Consider the following 22,519-nt stretch of genomic DNA (forward strand, 5'->3'; position numbering starts at 1 on the left):
TGGAACAAAAAGAGATATGACATCGATGAGCAGAGGACCTCCTAAAGGTCTGTGTTGTTTTTGTAAGGGCCCCCTAAGCTGCTTAATGCCCCTTTGGAGTCCAGGCAAACCTCTTTGAAGCTCTGGATAACTGTAATTTAAGTGTTTTTTTTCTTCTCAAAATCGACCACTTCCTGAGCGTAGTTTACGTTTTCTCACCACTGTGCAGCAGAGAGGCCAGAACCACCACATGAAGAGCAGGGCCAGCAGCAGGAACAACACCAGCAGGGTGATCAGGAGGATGGTGCCGTCGAACTGGAGAGGAAAACACACGCGACATCAGAACGTTACAACCCCACGCGCGGCACTACAGCACCACTTCCTCCGCCCCCGCGTGCCTGACGGGGATTTTGAACTACAACCGTGTGGAGCAGACTTCCCTGCACTGCTCGTACCAGAGCAGAAGAGGGAAGAGAACAACTTGTTAAAGTAAGATAATATACAATAATTATAAAAGGAGCACCAGAGTAGTGGGAATGAAACTCGAGTTGCAGGAGGATGTTGTAATAGTCCTAGTGCTTTCACCATCACTTCTGCCAGTGTAAATATTCACGTTTCTTGTTTTTCTCCTCTACGACAGTGGTAAGTGTACGCTGTGTGATCGCTGAAGGAATCCATCAGTTGCTTTGCTCACTTTGAGCCAAACGTGGCTCCCATTACAGACCACAGATGAGGATCACATGTGGTTAGACTTTCCCCTATCTGTCTTGCGGCAAGGACGAGGGCGGGGGGGATTTATCGGATCGGCAGTGGGGTCCGTCGTAGAGAAGTCACTAATTATCATCTCTCAGAAATTTCCCAAATCAGCAAGTTTTCTTTGACTCTCGACAGACGACGAGCAGAGTTTGTGACGTAACAGCGTTCAGCGGACCGCAAACAGTGACCACATCTGCACACACACGAGTGTGTTTTCTCATGCTATACGGGCACATTTTGTGCACTAACTACAAAGGCTAAAGCTGTGGCGCTTTGGGAGACTTTGGCGAGGGGCTCGTATTGTTTGTTGCACAAGGCCGACCCCCATCACAACTTCACCGACTCGTCGTGTCCCCTCAAGCCTGCGACTTCAGCCTGCGTGGTTTAGTTTAGTGGCCAGAAGCAGCTAATTGCTACGCTCTAATTGAGCTCTGTATATCACGAACCACAGCACAGCCGTTTGAATTCATCGTGTTTCCATGGATGTGATGTCACAAGGGCCGAGGGAGAACAGCTTCAGAGAGCGCGTTTCTTTTCGGCTGGGTGGGAATCTGCGGTGGGTCCGGTCCATATGTTCCATATGTTTTATGTTTTATTGCTTTAAATTGTCTTGAATTGCATCTTGTTTAATCTTGTTTTTATAGAGAATGAAGCTCCACCCTGCTTCACGCTGACAGTTATATTCATTCGCACACCTGGGGCTCTCCAAGAGTCTCAGAGTATCGCCATTGAGTCGCTCCAACTGAGGAAATAACGCTTTGCACAAGGGCACTGCTGAGATTGAACCGGCAGCCTCACGGTCATGAACCTGCTTTCCTAACCTTTTTGTCTCCTGAGGGTTCAGAGGAGCTTTTTTTGGGCGGATCGCTACTACAAACTCCTGTGGATTGGGTCCCGAAAAAAAAAAACAGAGGAAAAATAACAAAATTGAGAAAGGGGAAGATGAAAGAGGTAAAGGGGGGTAAGGGAACCTCACTGCAGAGAGCAAAGCAACACACTTCTAGGATTTTGGAAGGGACAGCAGAGGCAGAGGGAAACCACATGCAATACGATTTTTATATACACGATTGAGTGACTGATGAGGCTAAATGCATGAACAGGGGACAAAAGGCAGCCACTTACACACTCTGTGGTGGTGACGTGCACGTTGCTGCTGATGAAGGACAGACCATCGTTCATGCTTACTTGGAGATAAATCACCCTGAAACAAAACAACAGACAAGCACACACACTCAGGAACTCATGTTGGGATGGAACAATAGAACAACCGTTGATTGGAGCACTTCATGTAGCCTGAAGCGTTTCCTCCTAAAGCTCAGTGTGTTTGAACCAGGATGATGTCATTTGAACTTGGCTTCACACCAAATCCCGTCACCGAATCGAAGTGAGAATGTGAGACAGGAAACAGCCACAGAACACACAAGACTGTGAGCTGAAGAACAAAGAGACAGTTCAGTTGTACAGTATCTTCAAACTTTACTGGATCAGTTCTGACAACATTAGCAGAAAACTGTGTCCGACACATGAGCTGCTTGGTGAGTCGAGGGACTTCTTGTTTTACGGTGTCCGTGTCACTTGTAATTGAGCAAACTGAGCCCAAATGAGCCGGATACAAATGTTTTCCACCGGAGGAGGGGGAGTAGACAAAAATGTAGGTGAGGATTATTTTGGAACCACGTGAGTCTTTGTTGATGGTCTGAAGAATCCCTTCCTCCTCCGAGTGGGGAAAAACAATTCTGAGAATTGCATGTGACCTGCAGTGGCCTCTTTGGAGCCTGTTCTCATTCAGCTCTTCAAAACATGTTGATCAAAAGGCAAGCATTTCACCCCCCCCCCCCCCAAAAAAAACCCCCAGTTCTTCTCCGTTCCAGGACCAGGTGGATGTGAATGAGGTCTGGCAGATGGAAAGCAGGCCATTTGACCGATAAACATGTCTTTACTCTGACTCAGTGAGCTGTCTCTCTGGTTTGAAAAAAAAGGAGGGTAGAGAGAGAGAGAGAGAGAGAGAGAGAGAGAGAGAGAGAGAGAGAGAGAGAGAGAAGTTCATGATCAACAGCAGACGTACCTTGCTGATGACAAACAGCTGGGCATTAAGAGATTAAAACTTTAAAACAGTCTTAAAGCTAAAGAAACGCTGGAAAACACCCCTCAGATTTAAGTATGATGTCAAAGAATAGCAGTCAACCTAAATATTGTTGTAGGGAAGTTTGATCTGTTCATAGCTGTAGTTTAAAAGCACGAGGCTGGTATTCTTCACAATTTTTCTTATTGTCAACAAATCTCTTGAAAAGGAACCAAAACCGACTCCACAAACGCTCTGACCTCCGACCCCGTCTGTGGCATTCAAGAACACGTGTTTCTATAATGAAGACAGGATTATTCAAAATTGGGTCAGAAATGTATCGCTTTGTTTTTCATTTTTTAGCAAAAGTGACTCAAACGTGAGTTAATACAGCATTTGCCTGGGACTATTTTCAGTGGTGGATTAATACAGCCTGGACGCCTCCCACTGGAGGTTTTCCAGGCACGTCCAACTGGGAAGAGACCCCGGGGAAGACCCAGAACACGCTGGAGAGATTACATCTCCCAGCTGGCCTGGGAACGCCTCGGGATCCCCCAGAATGAGCTGGAACATGTTGCCGGTGAGAGGGAAGTCTGGGTCGGCCTGCTTGCCCTGCTGCCACCGCGACCCGACCCCGGATAAGCGGTGGAAAATGGAATGGATGGGAAAAAAAATGGATTAATACAGATTTGGTTCTTTAGTGAGTATTTGTGGCGGGTAAAAGTGGAATTGAGACACAATAAACTACAGGGCCCATGTTCTTTGCAATGATGGCACATGGTTCATTAGTTTTTGGACAACAATGGAGCACTACCACTATAATAACCTATTTTACTGGATATATTAAGCCTGGGACCTTAAAAAGAAACCAGGAAAATGGTATGAAGAGAAAATGAGCCAGAGAAAGCTGACCAGTGGGATGTTGAGGATGTGGAGGAGATAAAGTGGAGGAAATGTTAGTTGCCGAGCACTCTGTCTGACAGCTGTTAGTCAAGGAAATAAAACGGACACGGCAGGCGGTCCAAGCAAGAACACACATACACGCACACTTGAATAGGACATATGAGACAAAACACTAGAGTTCGTCTGCTGCTCATTAAAAGAATCCTCGGCTTAAAAGACAAGCGCTAAGTAGCCTGCATTCCTATTTACTGGCCAAACTTACATGATGCCACGTTCCAGAGGGGCAGAGAGAGCATACCTGAACTCTAAATCTAAATCCAAAAAAAAAAAAGCCCAGGAAGCATTGCAGCAATGCTAAAAGTTGGGTTTTGAGTAAGTTTTTTTTGGTCAAATTTGCTATCAAAGGTAATGTATCAAAAGGGATACAAACGGCTGCAAATTAGTCAAAAACAAACTTCATTTGTCTGGGTATTAATGGAGCGGTTCAGACACACAGACACAAGGTTTTTCCACCTTGTCAGGAGTCAAGCTGCACACAAACGCGCGGCCGCACACTTGAAAGACCGGACAAGCTGCTACCCGGCTTTGATCAGCCGAAACTGGACAGGGACCATGTTTAAAGAGAGTGGGAGACGGACAGGGGATGAAAGAAAGCTTCTGGGTGACGGACACAAATAAGGAGACAGATATAGAGGGGGAAATGAAACAGAAAGAAAGAAAGAGGGGGGCTGGAAAACAACCAGCAAGGCAAAGCAGTTGGTGAAAATAAAAAAGCCACCGTGGCACCGAAAGTAAAGGCAGAGGTGGAGAGAAGAAGGGAGGGGGAGGGGTAAAAAGATAAGTTAGGGATAGGAGAGAACAGAAAATGTATACAAAGGCAGGAGATGACTGGCTTGATGGGACATTTAAGGGAGGCGAAGGCACACGATGTACCCTCCTCAGCTTTACGACCCTTCTGCTGAGGTATTGATTAAAGCTTCACAGTCATCAGTCCGGGTCGTTTAAATCTCTCCTCCCTGCAGTGGAAATCAAATCCGCTCTCTTTCCGCACCACTGCCAGTGCAAATATTAACCGTAAATCGGATTTGTAACTTCTGTCGGGAGAATACAAATGATGGAATTTGTAGCGTAATTATGGAATCATGCAATCACCAACACAAATACCGCTACAGGTCAAGAAAGTGTGTGAAAAAGGAGCTAAAAGTGACTCTTTGTCTCCAAGCAGTTTGAAAGGCTTTAACCAGCGTCCACTCAACCGTCTCTTCTGTGGACTTTCTTCCCATGAAGACTTTGGTTAAAGAGGTTTGTGGATTGTTGATGTTGGACCACGGTCTGGGCTTTAAAAAGAGAGTACGGCCCAGCTGATGGTGTGACTCTGGGTTGAACGTTTTGAGCAAAACAACCTCCGTTATCTTAGTTTTTACATCCCTCCCTCCCTTCCTCCAGTGTCGTCTGGAATTGGGCTCTTAAATGCACGAGGATTCTCCAGAATCATGAAAAGTAAATGTACCGAGATAACACAAAAGTGCAGGTACTTATACTGTGTGGTACATTTGGACGCTGTGTTGTATTCACCAGTAAAAGCCCTTAAAGCTGCCATATTTGATTTGTTTGCCGCTGAAGGGCGGCAAGCTTTAAACAAGCTTTAAACACAACATTGACTCAAGACAGCTGCAGCTGTAAATGACTGATGAGAGCCGTGAGACTGAACCAAAACAGTAAAGTGGCTGATAAAACCAAAAAACAATGAGCTGAAAGATGCTCCAATGCTCTGTGGAGCTGGGGAGAACTGCTCTGTTCTAATTCAGGACAGAAGCAGGACAGATGCACGGAGGGTTTACACACTGCATGTGCTGGCACGGCTACAGAGCGCCCCTTACATTTTGCTAAGCCGTACTGTAATCTAGAAAAAAGAGGAATGTGGCCACGGATGGGGAATTGTAAAAAAGAGCTAATGTATGGCAGGCTTCTCATGGCCTGTGCCCGTGTACACGTGTATGCATACATGTGTTTTTCTCTGTGTCTGAGGCAAAGAATGAAATGATCAAAGATGAATGTGAAATCAATAACAAAAAGAGGCACCTACTTCCCAACTTCATCGATGACGGGAGCCGGACACAGCAGGAATGTGTCTTCTACACTAGCTGGCTTTTCATCTAGGAAGCAAAGACAACATTTCAATGAAGGTACAAAGTAGACTCCTCAGTCTGATCTACATCGCTGTGCATTATTGTAAATTATGAACACACATTAGACAGCCAGTGTTTGATCTGTATGGCCTTTAGAAGATCATATATGCACATTTGAATTTGACCATTTCCTTGCCATAAAATGTGATGTATGATGAGGTTTCTTTGGTGAGGATCCACTCATGCATGCACTGTGTACTGATGAGGCTGTCATATTTCCAGTAAGTTATTCAGCACTGACACATGATAAAGAGACTGATCTAAACGTTGTTACATTAAGAGACAGAAGTGCAGGCGTGTACTCACTGACTGTAACGGTGTCGTTGATTTTGAAGCTGCAGAGCACCTGGTTGATGTTCCTGGCGTGGAGGAAGCCGTTTCCTCTCACCACCACTTGGAAAGACTCTGGTTACACAACGCACAATTGACATTTTTTTTGGAACACTCTTTGGCAAGCAAAATGAACATTTTATACTGCATGTATGGTACATGACAGAGATTGCTGGAAATATGGGCCTCAGTCCTCAAATCTAAGAATGCATAGTACCTCCTTTATTCTGATTTTATATTCTTATTACTTTAAATATGTATGAATGTATATGTAGGACATGTGCATGTATATATGTACATATATTTATACTTCCCCATTTTTTCCCTAACATTTTGTTATTGTCCCTGTTATGTAAACAAATATAACATGCAGAAATAATATGACCAAGAGACAGAAATACACAGACGGTCCATCCTAGTGAGTGAGTTACAGTAAAATAGAAACACATCAGATCAGGCCCAAATCTAAACTAATAAGGCATGTGTCTTTAATTTATGAGCCCTAATTTGCTTGTCATCGGGCAGAGGGAATCTGAGTAAACACAGTAGAAAATGCCAGCAGAGTCAACCTTTCCACCCCACAACTGAGCCACTCAGCATACGATTGAGTATGTAACCTCAGTAGTTGCGATGTTGCCTGTAACAGGGAAAATATTCAGCGATAAATCCATGAAGATGAGACTGAACCTGCAGGACTGAACTGAGCAGCAGGCCAGAGACTGCTTTTCAGTTTCACGTGAAATACTCTGTAAAATGCACTGCTTGCAAAAAAAGACAAAAGCAGATGTGAGAAGCTGTAAAAGTCCCTCTGCCGTTGCCAAAAGTGCAACTTTTAACTGTTAATTTGTGCCATTTAATGCCCATTTAATGTTGCCTTTAACTGGCATGATCTTTCTCTTGGCAGGACACTAAAGATTTTGTCCACTTTACATTATAATCCAATATCCGCACCGTCACTCTCTCACGGCCAACCCTGTTAATGAGAGCCTACAATATTATCCCCACGGCGGGGCCCCGTCCCGAGAGATTTCCTGTAAGTGACCTGGATGCTCATGTATGATCTGGGAATGTCATTACTGAAGAGAGAGCAGGGGAGACGGGGCACGCAGTAATGAAATGAACACAGTTCAAGAAACGATGGGAGGCTGGCACCCACTTCAGTTTGTGTCCGACTGTGTGAGTGTGTGTGTGTGTGTGTGTGTGTGTGTTCGAGTGTGTGTTTTCAGCTCCCCACCTCCGGCACACACGCTGGACGGCTCAGCTGCCAAAATCTCAATGCAGGACTTCTTGATGATCTGGAGGGTAAACAAAGAGAAAGTCATTTATTTTCTATTCTTCTCCTACACGGCTGCTGGCCTCGTTGTAACATGCAGGTTTATCAAACTTGACTGGCAGTTAAGAGCTTAATAATCACACTGTATCACTTCTGAAAACTTTCCACTTCTTGAAACGCATATTTTAAACACTATGGCCGCATCAGTATACTCCACGGGAGTTTGGAGATGTAAGTCTGTAACATTACGGGAGACGGGGCTTGTTGTTCTTGGACCCTGCCTGTACTGTACTCTTTAAATATGTGCATGAGTTTCATGAGCCCAGTGTCCACAAAGACCTACAGTTCTACCTAACGCGTTTAAAAAAAACCCCGTTTGAGTTGAATCTTCGACTACAACGCTGACAGTTAGATATGAATCAGTGCTGCTTTTGTATTCTTGCATTGGATAAATCGATGTAGCGACCGGATGTCTGATGAGTAACGGGGTTCTCTGTGCATTCATATCTGAGCGAGTGTTTCCTGAAGGCAGCTCTGACAGACTGTAGATAAATACATGAACGCTGTGGACGTCCGCCGTATGTGAGCTTCAGCTACAGGGACGCTCCCCTGAGCGGAGAAGAGTTTATTTACCGAATCGATGACTCCCCGGAGTGAGTGGAAGCCGCCCAGCACAGGAAACACGTGCTCAATGGTGTCCGCAATAGTGGCCAGCTACAGAGGGAGAGAGGTGGAGACGGAGGTGTGGGAGGAGGAAAAAAAGGGGGGAGGAGATAAGTAGCTAAATTAGAGAAGAACATAGAATAAGTACATAAATTGGCAGCTTTAAGAGGCAGCTCAGGGTAAAAAAATCTCTTGGATTGGATTTCAGGAAATCTTAAATTATGGGTTAGCCAAACTGCACAGGGGCCGCTCAATACACTCTAGCGTGGATTCCTGAGCACATGTGGTATACTGTACATGCATGGTCTTTATTTCAAACCAGACAGAACGACATTTAGGGGAACACAAAGGTAAAATTGCCACAAATGGATTACGTTGGCGTTACCTGCGTCTCGTTGAAGTCTTTGACCCCGACGCAGTACACAATAGCTCCAAGAGACCTGGCTCTCTCCGCCTGTTGGGAGACACAAGCAATTAAAGCGAGTGGGTTCTGGCACTCAAGCAAATAAAACGTGTGATCCACTGCCGGAGCTATAAGTGGCTACCTCTTGCTGCGCAGTGATGAGCTGATGTTCCTGCAGCTCTCCGTCTGTCAGCGCGATAATCACGCTGGCCGTGCCTGGAAGAAGCATGCAGACATGCTGTAACCTCAACATAATTCATGACCATGAGCTTGAAGTAGTTATTCACAAGGGAAAGTTATTTTTTCTTTTTTTCTTTCATGCGTACCAAAGTTCTCCTGGTGGATCTGCTCGTTTGCCTTTAAAAGTAGGAGACATTTTTCGTGGTGAGAAAGACAGGAAATACCAAAAAGCTTCACATTTGAACTAAAAGAAGAAGTGTAGAATAACATGAAAAAGAATTTCGACACAGGCTTACCCTGTGCAGTCCAAGGTGCATGAATGTGTCTCCACCAGGAATCTCATTTTTCAGAGCGTTCAGCCCCTTTCTGATGTCCCCTCTGCAGAGAAGAAGGACATATGTCTCTATCCTTTACAAAAGTCCCCCCTGAGACTGTTGATTTTAGTCAGTGGAGCACTAATGCAAGCTGGGGACACTCTCAACAGTCACACGGTGACACAGGTCCATTTTATTTTTAGCTTCATGTCAGTTCAGAGAGCATCTTCTTTCACTCTGGTGCAACAGCATTCCGTGCTGTAATAACATTTATTCATAACAAAAACTCAGCTTGGATTAGTCGGTTGTAGTTAATTCATCACATTAAACAACAGACGGTATGAGCCAGAACTTAATTTACCTGTTTTCCGTCAGTTTCATGATGGTGGACGCTCTGGAGGAGAATGTTATGAAGGACATCCTCAGCATGGGACTGGAACAGGAAAGAAAAACACAAAAACCCATCATCTCACCTGTCATTCAGCCTCCCACATTGTTGGCAGTGCAGTGAGAAAAATCATTTATCATCAATTATTGACGATACGTGCCAAACACAGAGCATTTGGCTGCCAGTTGGTGTTTTCCCACCTTGCACAACATGTAAGTAATACAAACAGTTCCACACCATCTGAGATTAATTACAAACATTGTGAGGGTCACAGTAACACTGCGAAAGCAACATATTGTTTTCCTGAAGTGCATCTTGAATGCAGCCCGACACACCAAGACGTCAAGTGACACCATGCACGGAGTTGTGCCTGCGAGCACGATTCGAACCTCCTGTGCGTGACACGACTCAAAAGTTTGTATTCAAACTACATCGCTGAGCCCTCAGATGTGGGGAAAGCTTGTTGTTTTTGTTTGTTGGTGAAATTCTATCTTCAGAAAGGAATTGCGTGCTTGTAAACATACATGCACAGCTATCTGACGTAAAAAAATGTCGTATTATTTGCGAGAGACAGTAAGTGAAAGCAGATTGGCGCTGTTTGAAGCGCTGTCATGTTTGTGAAAAACTTTGTGGACGGTTGGTTCTTCTCTATGGTCAAACCGCAGAGCTGCAGGTGTTGTTGTGGCCTTCGAGCAGTACGGACAAAACAAAGGGCTAGCTGTTGAAATTTTGCATTTTACACGGCACTGTATTGTTTGTATTATTATACTTCATATTTTAGCCATAAGAGGATGCAGTCATATCTACAATATCTTCATTTGCTTCAATAGAGTTCTCTTTATGTTCACTGAAAGATTGGTTTTGCATGTTTGACACATGTGTAATCAATATGGTTGATGTTAAAAAAAAACTAAAAAGGATGCAAATTATTGATAATCACATGAACTTTGACGACATACTCCCAACAGACAGATGTTTTCTATCTCATGAAGAGGCTGCACAGTATGAATACAGTTTATATTTTGCTTATTCAACTTTGTAAATTCGGGGCAATCATGCTGCTGGGGAAATGTTATTGAAAAAAAACAAGATTAAAAAATAATTTTCATTCAAGAGTACTACTTACCTGTATAATATCCATGTGGAACTTCTCATCATTGGCACTCATTATAAAACGTCAGAGGTGAGTAGCATTTGGGGAAAGAGATCTGAGTTGAGACACTTAAAGCTGCAGTGTCTACCCAGGGTGTAAAAACCAGGCCGCTTCTACACATAGAAGATCTTTGTTCCTGTAGTCACTGCTGGTACCCCCACTGACTCCAGACATCAGCTCAGCTACTGAAGACAGTGAAACATCAGCTTGCATGCTGGGTGGCTAAGCACATTGCCAGCTGTCGCTGTAGGGACAGATATTTACTTTACTTTACCGGGGTTACTGCTGCGTAAAGTATGTGTTTCTCTTCAGTGATCTTCAGCTCTGGGCTCCAGGAAGTACAGAGTACAGAGGCAGCAAGGCAGTAAAGTGTCCCAAGACTTAAAGTCCAGTCGTGAAACCTTTTTTCAAACCTTTCAAATGTTACAGGATACATTCCCCTTTCGTACTGCATACTTGATGGATAAATTGTGTTGACATGTATGTTTGCCTATGTGAGCATGGAGCATGGAGCATGGAGCCCTTACCTTTTGAATTTCTCAGCTAGATTCTCCACAAAGTAGTAGATTTCCTCCCAGTGATTCTTCACACTGCCAGACCTAAGACAAAAACAAATAAATATATATAAATCATGAGTTCAAATGCCCCATACAGTGGTTGAAAGAAGTAACAATAAGAACACGAGTAAGCAAGAATATCCTCAAAGTAGCTCAATGCTAATCAAAATACAGCTATTATAAAACCTGCGAAGCACATTCACCCTTAATCCAAGATTAAAGATAGTTTACGATTCCTGTATACATATCTGTTACAAATTATTTGTTCAGCTAGAATTATCTATCAGACACACTAACTTCCACAGGTTATGGCAGTCATACAAGAAGAATATTGCTTTCTTTGCCAAAAACAAAACAGGTGGTAGCATCATTAGCTCCAAAACAAGAACAAGCTGTATGTATTCTGGACCAAACACAACTGTTCAACTTGTTACAGTAACTTCACTTTCTGTTGAAATTATCTTTTAACAAAAAGTATTGTTTTTTTGTTTAGTTAATGGAAGGAACATTACTTTCATTACATCGTTTCTATCAACAGCTAGAATGCTACTTTAGCTGTCTAGCTAGCAACAGATTGATAGCTAGCACATCGTTTATCTGTTACTAAACCTTGGTGGGGGGGGGGGGGAACTTAAACCTAAATTTAATTAAAAACATGGACCATCACGTTTATGTAAATGCCACTGGAGGGAATAACTTAAAACAATTAGCCTGCGCTATACATGAGGGGCCTGTTGAGATAAAAGAGGCTATGGTGGTGTGGTCTGGTGTGTAATTTAGCACCCTCCTGTATCCTGAATGAGGCCCTCAAGGCTGAGGAAATAGGTACCGGTCTCCGCAGGGGAACCTCCATAAAACTGGACTATTATGAAAAACTCCCTACGGAGCTACCTTCATTTCCTCTGGACAGACTGTGTGCGTGTGTGTGTGTGTTTGTTGTATTTTTATTAAGTGTGAGCATTAACGGAGAGGTCTATCCGGCATGATGTGACCGGTCAGCTGGTCATCCATTAGCTAACGAGTGAGCCAGAGAGATGACACATGGGAAATGAGCTAATTGACTGGTGGTCAAACTAGAGGCCTGTTTAGTGGAAGAGGCTTGCTTAGAATAAAGGATGACTCAATGCTATTCTAGGTGCTGACTAACTGATGTAACGGCATTAGACACACTGGAACTGGCCGGCATTGATGTGTTGCTATTTCTCTGGACAGAAGGTCAACACGTTTTTTCTATCCACAGGGATTAGCTGGGTTTCAATTTATTGGTGTGTTTCCATTGACATGCAGTCCACTGAGGATGAGCCAAACGTACAAATGTGACCTTTTTTATTGTTGACTGCAAGAAATCATCAGGTTGAAACAGTTGTTTGTATGGGAGGTAACAGGAACCAGACTAAACACTAAGTTCGTTATCCTAGCGTACCTTTTAGTTGTATCAGTTCCCAGCACACTCAAAAGAAATCGGTTTGAGAATCCCCCTCTAGGCATAACACACAGACTGAACAATTTCTGGTTCACAGGCTTTTCATGCCTTGGGCTGATGAGAAAACATCTGTTCAGTAAATGAGATTACTATTAACAACGCTTATTGTTTTTTTGATTATTTGGATATTTGTAGATACACAAAACCCTGAGCCTTCGTCTTGCGAGTTGCTTTGGAAAACAGCACCTGCTACATGGCCAAAACTTGAAATGGAAATCAATTGTGATTATTGTTATTTGCCTTAGAATTGTGTGTCTCAGAGGTTATACCCTAAGGTGTTTTTGACTTGTTGCTTGGCAGCAGAGGGGTAATTATTTGGCCAGGCCTCGGGGGGGTAGACACAGCCAAGGGATTTTCTCATCGTGCCTCAGTCATTCAAGGCTCTTTATGCTTCCAGACTCTAAATGCTCTAATTGGCAGACTGGACAATGTATGAAGAATACTGTGTGTTCGTAATCTTCTAGTTTCCATTTTTCCACTTTAAAGAGGCAAGAATAATGAATTCTACTGTCGCACATCTCATATGATAGAGTTGTCGATCAGCAATTACTTTTGCAGATGCTGAAATTAATCTGCATTCAAAACTCTCAACAAACTCCGCAGCAACGAGCATTCCAAGGGGAGTCAACACGAGCAACAGTAGCTGAAATGAGAGCAAACTTCATCGACTTAAAGTCCAAGGAAAACAAACAGAATTGATTGCTCAGAAGGCGACGAACTGCTAAAAAGGAAAGCAACTTTCTGAGAGAAAACACAGAGAATCTTGCAGAATGAGTCGAGCATTGCCCCTCTGCCAAAGGTAGAGGTTCAGGTTCCCTTTGGGCCACCCATGCTGGTAATATCTAGACCCTCTCCTCCAAATACAATAAAAGCATCCAAAATAACATATACTTGTAATGCAAGTTTCACTGTTTTCACTCGTCTAGTCTGAGCCGACACAAATGCCGGTCGACTAAATGTCCGACCTAAGCATTTTCTCCGAGTTGTTGTTGATCTAATGACATGACTCGTTCCCCCACATCAAGGCTGACTGAGCAAAGAAAGAGGACAAGACCTTACAAGCTCAACAAAATCCTCCCCAAACATAAAAAAGCTTGAGGTGGGAGAGATGTTTAGCTTGGATGTTCAACAAAATGTGCAGCGCAAACAGAAACAGTCACACAAGGATTGCACACACACACACACACACGCACACACACAGACACACACTGACGGTCTCTGACCTGAAGGAATGGCAGGAGCCAATTTCTTTTGTAAACTATTCCATTACAGCGACGGAGGAGGGGGAAGCAGAAGAAGAAAGTCTGGCGAGACGTTCCTGCATCTAATGGTCACGTAGAGGTGTGGGGATCATCTTTGAGTATTTATTTAACACCAGGGTGAATCTGAGGACTCCCACCTTTGGTGTTCATCTGCTTATCTTTATTCCTGAACCACAATGACTCTTGTTTGCATTGGAACCGCTCAACTGACCGAGGTGGCTGTAGCCGTGGGGCCGAGGCCTAGCTTGCAGTTTTACTCACCTGTCCAAACAGCACTGGTTAAAGGAAGTGGGCCGTTTCATTCTATAACTCTTAACGAAACAATTTTATGTGGTGCCTTTTTTCCCCCCTAAATCCTTTGATCTCATTTTAATGGTCCGAGCTGAGCCCTGGAGTTCAGTGGTTTGGAGTTTGAACACATGAAGTAGGTTTGAGAGGTGAGGGGGCGGGGCGATACAATTTGCAGACAAAGTGATCAAGACCCAACGGCGGTTTGAAGCCATGTCCCAGCAAATCGACGAAAGCCGAGCGACAGCGTTCTCTTGATCTTGACAGATTCTCGGAGCGAGATGAAGAGCATGTGTCTGGACGTGCGCCATCCAAGGGCCGAGAGAGAAAAAGAAACAAAAGGAGAGGAAGGAAAGAGAAAAAGGGAAAGATGAAGAGCCTTATCGTACAGTAAATTCAGCTGACTGGGAGTGAGATAATGTGAAAAATCTGTTGGCTCCAACGCAAAACTCGTCTGCCAGAGGAAACATGCCGATGATTCGATAAAAAACTATGAGGCCGAGTGTCGCCCGTGTGCTTCAGCCAACACAGCTGGCATACAAAACAGCCCGAAGCACCAATCCCACCAGACAACCACAGCAAAGTGTAAACAGTTGATGAAATTGCTGTGTGGTGAACATATCTTTTTAAAATCTGATTTATTACTCTGGCCTCTGGGTTTTAAGGCAAGTCGGTCTGTGGACATCTTTCTCCACCTCATTCCCTGTTATCACTCTACTGTCAACTCTCTTATAATGGCTTATATAAGCTTGAGACGTGGTTGTGTTTACTTGTCGATTTGAATTTCAATGGAACCACTGACCGTTGTTAGGCTAAGCCAAAAAATGTTTTTAAACTATACACGGTAAAAACTGTTTCAATAATGAGTCAATAAGGCTCCCAGAGGGATATATTTGAGGTTGGGTTTGCTTAATTGACAAATCATTCGGCTGGTTCTGCAGAAAATGAATCATAAAGTGTGTGTGTGTGTGTGTGTTGAGGAGAGAGATGGTGTGACTGTGTGTGTATAGAGGTGAGCATACAGTTCAGCTGGATGAGGGCTAAAGTGTTACAACAGAAAGACAGAGCAGGAACAAGTTTCAGTCTTTGACAAGAGATTAACAATTTTAAATTCATGCCGACCATTTTAAGATACAGGCGATACAGTTTAAGAGTTATGGGTGTTATTTTTTCTAACTTTTTCCAGTTGTTCCAATCAATTAGCTGACTCCTGATGCATTCTTGAACTGTGCATCACGTCTTAATGTTCCAATACAGTGAACGCCAAGTCTGCATTAATGCTTACCAGTGTTACATTATTATATTAATGAAATACAATCAATGTCAAGACTGACTTTGGGTTGAATTATCACATAATGATGCTATTCTTAGCAAAAACAATAATGCAAACCTGATGATCACTGTACTGGATTACAAAACACAAGCAACTTTTAAGTGTCTGCTTAATGATTTCCACACTATACAACAAGACTTAGAGCCATGTTAGACCGGCTCTATGAGGCTGTGCTTAGGCACAGGGGGCTATCAGCTAAATGCTAACGTAAGCACACTAACATGCTCACAATGTATATGTATACTTTTTAACATTCCGGTGTTCGCCATTTGAGTAAAGCGTGTTAGACTGCTTACATTTGGGCTGTAGCAAGCTCTTTACTGCATCTGATATTTGGTCAATTAAAAGATTGGGCTTTTAATTTTTACACCAATGCAAACTAAAAGAAAAACATTCTTTTTCAGTGAACTTGCCATTTGTCCCCTTCTCAAGCAAAATAATTAGGATACGGTAACAAGTTTTCCGTTTACTTCCATTATAAGTACCATAGGTCATTTTTTTATGTCAACATAATACTGCTTTAAGGAGCCTTCAAAGGAGAAAACAGTTGATGTTTAAAAAAAAATGCTATGGGCCCTAAAGTGGCCATTTTGAAAGGCAGGGAATTGTTGAGTATGCCTGCAATCCTTTAAACTCTAGCACAGGATATTACAGCTGAAGCGTGTTTGACATCAAGCCTTCTTTAATTTCTCAACTAAGTCCACTTTTAACTACCCAGCAAGCACTTCTCTCCCAGAGGGCAACGGGATGACGGCATGTGGGAAAAAGCTCCATCGCTCTAAAGTCTTAGCGGCTCTCAGCTTCGCTCTCACGGTTCTAAGTGTTGAAGAAGAAAAAAAAAAGAAAAAAATCCCAACTCCACCGAGGAGGCTGTCTGCCATTCCAGCTGGGCCTACCCACACCACCCCAGCCTGCAGCCAATGGTGGTGCTCCAATTCAACTGACTGGGCACAAGGATTTGTTTGTTTAAAACCACAAACCTACTTTTACAGCCGTTGTAGAAGTCAATGAGGAGCTAATGCTGCACTTCTATTCCCAAATTGTTGAGGAATTGTTTGGGGGAAAAAAACAACTACGGGATAATTAGCTGGAGGAGAGGCATGTGAGGTGTGTGTCATAAGAGTCTTTATTTTCTGGCTTCATCAGACCATCTGTAATGCACCTTGTTTTTCTGTACGGTCAGAGTCATATATAATATATTACCAGAGGGTTTAGAAAGGAGTTAGAGCGGCATTCATTCCCTTTAAAACCTCTGGTCTTCGTTTTGTCCCTGTGGGACGTCAGACAGCATGGTAAGATTTAAAAAGACATTTCTTCCTGCCGAAAACACCAAAGCAGCACGCTGCAAAAGACCAAATGACAAAACACAGAGCGAGTGTCATTCCAGAGCTAGAACGTATTCCATTGCGAGACATATCCAAAATATTTATGGACTGCAGCTGCAAGTCTTGGTTTTTCCGCTGACTTGCCAGGATTCAGGCAGCATGACCCAACGCCCAAACCGGTGCGCCAACTCGTGACTACATTAACAACAACAACATTTTGCAGCCGTGATTAGTAGTTTTGAAAAAACAAACGGAAATGACTGTATTTCGGACCTGGACCTACAAGACAAAGAGACAGGGGTGTGAAAGGGGTGTGAAAAGAGTGTATCTCATGAGGAGCAATGAGGAGTATGGATTCGAGCGGAAATAGGAGTCTGGTGGAAATGAAAGAGAGATACATCAAAAGCAGACAGACATTGACACAAAGGGAAAGACTTCATGTGTCTGTTTTAATTCCACCTTCTTTAGCTGATATTGTAATCCACAAATTAAACACTGATAGCAATATTGCGCAATAATTGCTTCTAATTTGTGCACAATCGACATAAACATAATAGTGTAAATGCAGTCATCAAGAAGTGAACATTAGCACTAGGGCTCAAAGGTGAATCATTTCATCTTCCATATGAAAACATATAAAACACTAAACTGCAGGGCCGTCAGCTCCGGATCAGCAAATACACGTGCAGCAGTATAGGGCTTAAAGGTATACATCCAATGACCACAGTGACTGTTTTAGAGCTTAAGGTTTCATAATTGGACAGCAAAATTGGCCAAAAAGCACATCACAAAAGTCCTCAGTTATTCTCTGGAGTTGTGGGTGGGGAGCTACCATCAGCCTGTTTCTTCATTCTGGTTGCATGCAGATTTTTAGCCAAGCTAGCCGCGTGGCTCTAGGGATTTCATTAAATGAAGTAATTTACATTTTGTTACATTTTGTATCGATGTTCCTGCTACGCAGACAATTAAGCCTAATAACTTTGGGTGATCCTCTGACTTTTCCTCTAGCGCCATCATCAGGTCAAGATTGGAATCTGTCTAATACGTTGGTCCTAATGATCGCATACAAAGCGTATGTCGTTCCCATCAACCTCAGTTGTGCTTTGTGTTTGGGCCTGATTAGCCAACGTTAGTGTGCTAACACACTAAGATGGTTGACATGGTAAACATTACACCCGAGTGCAGCTGTAGACTTTTAGTCTAGCTTGTGTGTGACTTCATTTAGGTTACAGTAGCGGTGACATCAGTTCCTTGGTGTTGTATGTCTCATATACCATACACCACAACACAGGGATGTATGTCGTTAGCGGTTGGCAGGGTGTGGCTACGGCCCAAACGTTCCCACAATGTACTGTATCAAAACAACACTTATATATAAAATATATATTTGAATCGCCAAAGGTTTGGAATTGTTCACGTTTTTACAATCAACACCATTGTTTTATTTGGAGACCTTTGGGTTTGTATATAGTGTCATCTTCCAGTTATTCCCTCCTACTTGAAAATGATATGTGTTAGCATTCTGCCATTTCCTCCACCATCCTCCTATTAGTCATTAAAGTCACAGTTTAACGCGTGTGGGCTGCTTGGACTTGAAAGGAGAACTAACTTCTGCATTTATTTGGTTGCAACCATTCAGTCCTGACACTGGTTGTTGTGTTGCTGCCCCTCCCCCCCCTTTGAGTCCAGTGGGTATTGTAACACCTGTCCTTTCCTTAAGTATGTCATAAATAGCTCTGAAGGGCACTTAGCAGTAGAGGATAGTGTGTCTCTCTAAAACCCGAATTTTCCAAACCCAGTGCCGGATGTCCCAGACTGCAGCCAGTCTCAGAGAGCACTGTCCTACATGTTCTAGCCGTGACATGACATCATCTGCCCGAGTCTGCAACGAATGCCTTTGGAGTCAACTTTATGAGCCAACGCAGCAGTTATCTTTCCTCATTGCTGTGAAACTCGTGACCCTACAACGCAATGCCCAAAGTGTGTTTCTCTTTACTCGTCAAATAAACCAATTCCATCAGCATTACCATGTGTCTGTGCGCCTTCTTTCCAGGTAAACACGACCAACGCTATCTTCAGACATGATGTTGAATCGGACAATTCTGCAACGCCCCACATAACGGGGCTCGACGGTAAGGGTTGCCAGATTGCCATTGGCAACCATTTTGAGAAATTTGGCAACCAATGCTTGGCCTTTGGTTGCCATCAGTGGCCACCACTTTTTACAAATAGGGACTTCAAACAGCAAAATGTGCTCCCCCAAATTAAATAAAATTTCAATATTTGTTTCATAAGTGAACTGCAGAGAGCACAGTTTGCTTGTGTATTCAAAGTTTATTAAATATTAAACTTGTTACTGGTCCAAATTGCACCAATTTCGACATGGCTCTCCCTTGGGTTCCCAACAATACACCTGCCTAAGCGAGAAGCAGATTGGAAGAACGGTTCTTGGGATATGCGAAAGGACATTCTCACATGAACACAGACAGACAGAGATTCCTTGCGATAGCATGCTGACGTTAGCATTTAGCTCAAAGTATACAGCCTCACAGAGCCACTGGTGTGTTAGATATTCCTACATTATCAGCAAACGGCTGGTTAAGTTATGGCTAAGGCTTCACTTCTCACCTTACTGAAAGGAACACTGCCTGCATGGGCACCAAACGCTTATGATTTAATTCGTATGCCACACAATCGTCCAGTATTGGGTGGATAATAGCTACTGTAGCTATTGCTGATTAAAACAGGTTCAACCAGAGACAAGTGGCTAATAAGTGACATAATCTGTGGCTCATTATATAAAAGCCCTCAGCCACATTTTCCCCTCTGCTCAACCAGAGCGCTCAATCTGTTGTGTAACTCACTGTAAATGAACTTCCTGGTCTTTGGTTATTTCCAAAAGAGGAACACATCCACGCAGGGTTGGAGTCCAGGTGACCAATGATTCACACTATCCCTAAAGTAGTCCCATGTGTCTTACTGTACTTTGGCGAAAGGGAGGACTGTCAGCATTTTACTACCCTGTATCTTCTGCTAGTCCACATACTGAAAACCCCCATTCTCACACACTTAACGCCCTCCACATGGATCGACCAGGGCAGAGAGTTCAGGCTACGTCTCATAAAACCAACTCAGGCCTGAGGGATGGGGTTGAGGCTGAGGCTGAGGCAGGTCTCTAATGAGCTTCCTCTCTTAACCTTGTTAGTCACCCCTTAGAGTGGGCATCAAAGCACGCAGACCAGCTAACAATAGCATCTGATATTGAAACAAAAGGAGGAGAAAAAAAAAAAGAGTCCGTTTCCTTATTCGCAGCATGTGTCAGTGTTTACCGCACAGCGCGAGCCAAATGCTGCCCCGCACATCTGGGGAGCAGTTCCGTGTTTTGTGTCCACTTCTACTCAGGAATCAAAACATTTACAAGTCAGGAGACATGTCAAGGATTATGTGCTCAGTTGGTACAGCAAGGCACTTCAAATTGTCACTATGCTGATAACTAGGGCCCATCAGGGTGAAAAATGTCAGCTAATTAGATGAAGCCATACACCGAATGGCATATTAGACGTTATATAGTCATCAGTGATGCTAATCTGCGAGAGATTTCTCTCTTTTTGTTTTTATCTCTCACAGCCTCCTCATAGGTGAAGCCCCCCACAAAACGAGCTATTAAAGGTGCTGCGTGCAACATGTTGTCCTCCAAATTAACACCACATTTTCCATAAACATTGTTGCTTCCTGTCCTTGCTTGTTTCCCCTCCCCATTCCCGGCAATGCTCCATTAATGCAAGGAGAAGGATAAGCGCTGATGCAGCAATACCCAGGTTAGGTGCTGAACAGATTCAACAGCAGAGTTGTAATAAAGTTTCTAATTGCTCACAACAGAGGTTCCTCCTCTGCTGTTTGCAGATTCTCCATCAAATTAGGCTCAGTGGCTTACAATGAGGATGAGTAGTTGGGTTACAGTATTTATAGTCATACTTGAGTACTATAATGAGGTATAGATCTTTATATTGAGTCACATTATGGCAAAGAGGGTGATTTCTGTATTCCCTTATGGAGGAAAACACAAGTTACTGCGCTTGGATGTACAGTAAAGGCATTGAAAGAGAAACAGGCAATCTAGAAGTTTCTCCTGCTTTTCTCTGACATTTTATTTTTTCTCCGGCTAGAGTCCAGCGCTAAGATGTCACACAACCACAGCATTTTTCCTATGTGGGCGTACAGAGAGTGAACGGTGAGGAGTCACTGAGCAAAGAGCAGAAAAAATCCCTTCAGCATGAGTGGGGGGAAAATTAAAAAGAATAACAGCCTCTTTGCCTCGGACAGTTATACGTTTTAAGGAGAGTGACAAAATTATGTGGAGAAAGAAGAAACAATGGGTTTTAAATCCGCAGAGAAATAGAGATATCACTGTTGCATCCAAACCGCTGGTCTTCTTTTTGCTTATTCAGCAAACTGTACTCTGTAAATCAGCCTCCTTTCCAGCGTCATCACGCGCGCGCGCACGCACGCACAATGTCTCTGCGGATGCAGCGGTGCTAATCAGCTAAACTATACAGTCCATAGTCTTTTCTACTTTTTTTTAAAACAATCATGTTAAGAGCAGAAACTTTGGTATCATTCACCTCATGTTTGAAAAAGATCGTCTTCAATAACTGAATGAAATAAACCTAGGGCCTACAGCAATAAAAGTAGCAGTAACACGAATAGAAAATGCAGGTGTTGGCTTATTTTTGTGTGTGTTTTGCTGGCTTATTGCACCCGAGAATTTCTGTAGGCTAGTTTCCAAATGATATTCCTAATATGATTTAATGAACATATCATTTTAAGCTGTTTCCACTTACTTATCGAGCACAAAATATAGGTCAAAAGCGCCCTGACATGAACTCTCCTCCTCCTCTTCGTCCTGCTGCTCCGGCTCGGCTCTTGCAGATGGAGAAGGGAGCAAAAATAATCCGAATAAAACCAAAACAACACGCATGTTCAATTTAAGTGTCGCCATGCTTTTCCCCTCGGGTAAAAAAACAAGGTTTATTCCTTTGTGGAAAAAAAAGAAAAAAAAAACAATTGTTTGAGTGTCTTCTTACATCCCAGAGACAGTTATATAATTAAAGAGGCAGAGGTGCAACAAAGACAAAAGAAAGGATGCAGGCGATGCGTCCACGTCTCTTAGTTTACAATCATAGCAACACGCCGGAGAGAGAGATGCTTTCTCCCAGATGGAATAAGTAAAAAAATAGAAGTTCCGGATATTTCAGAATCCACGTGCAGTTAGCAGGGAAAAAAGTTTTAAAAGCAGCATTTGCAGAAACAAATCAAAACCGGCGTCAAGGGGAGGATGGCTCAAATTAATGGGTGGTTGATAAAAAAAAGAGATATATGTATATATCTATATGGATAAAAGTTTCCAGTCAAAGTGTCAAAACTGGTCTGCAAAAAAAGCCAAACGAAGCTGGGTAACGCAGAGCAGTGTTGGCGCGGAGGAACTGGAAGACGGGGGACAGACTTGGCTGAAATGGACCAGGTTTCATGTTTCAAACTGAGGAAGAGAGAGAAAGACGGAAAATGGGTCATTTTGCGCCTCCCTCACGTGGCAGACTCGCGCATTTTGCGGAGGATTCGGCGCAGGACAGGATGGGATCATGATTATGAGAAATGTCGCCGAATGATGAAGCTTGTTG

At 43.3% G+C, this 22,519-nt stretch overlaps 1 protein-coding gene across 1 annotated transcript in view; it reads right to left on the reverse strand.

Moving 5' to 3' along the window:
* The window catches only part of antxr1c (ANTXR cell adhesion molecule 1c), a 31,302-nt gene extending 9,205 nt beyond the window's left edge, over positions 1-22,097 (reverse strand). The window contains exons 1-13 of the mRNA XM_076092901.1: positions 21,683-22,097; positions 11,121-11,192; positions 9,414-9,485; positions 9,035-9,116; positions 8,885-8,915; positions 8,701-8,774; positions 8,541-8,609; positions 8,126-8,206; positions 7,454-7,514; positions 6,196-6,294; positions 5,787-5,856; positions 1,858-1,936; positions 199-294 (exon numbers count right to left, since the gene is read on the reverse strand). Coding sequence (XP_075949016.1) covers positions 199-294; positions 1,858-1,936; positions 5,787-5,856; positions 6,196-6,294; positions 7,454-7,514; positions 8,126-8,206; positions 8,541-8,609; positions 8,701-8,774; positions 8,885-8,915; positions 9,035-9,116; positions 9,414-9,485; positions 11,121-11,192; positions 21,683-21,840 — 1,044 coding nt within the window. The 5' untranslated portion in view covers positions 21,841-22,097. The remainder of the gene's footprint in view (positions 1-198; positions 295-1,857; positions 1,937-5,786; positions 5,857-6,195; positions 6,295-7,453; positions 7,515-8,125; positions 8,207-8,540; positions 8,610-8,700; positions 8,775-8,884; positions 8,916-9,034; positions 9,117-9,413; positions 9,486-11,120; positions 11,193-21,682) is intronic.
* Positions 22,098-22,519: the final 422 nt, after the last annotated feature.

The sequence above is a fragment of the Anarhichas minor genome, unplaced genomic scaffold (genome assembly GCF_050575085.1).
Source record: "Anarhichas minor isolate MPS153535 unplaced genomic scaffold, ASM5057508v1 ptg000017l, whole genome shotgun sequence".
In the NCBI taxonomy this organism is placed as follows: Eukaryota; Metazoa; Chordata; class Actinopteri; order Perciformes; family Anarhichadidae; genus Anarhichas; species Anarhichas minor.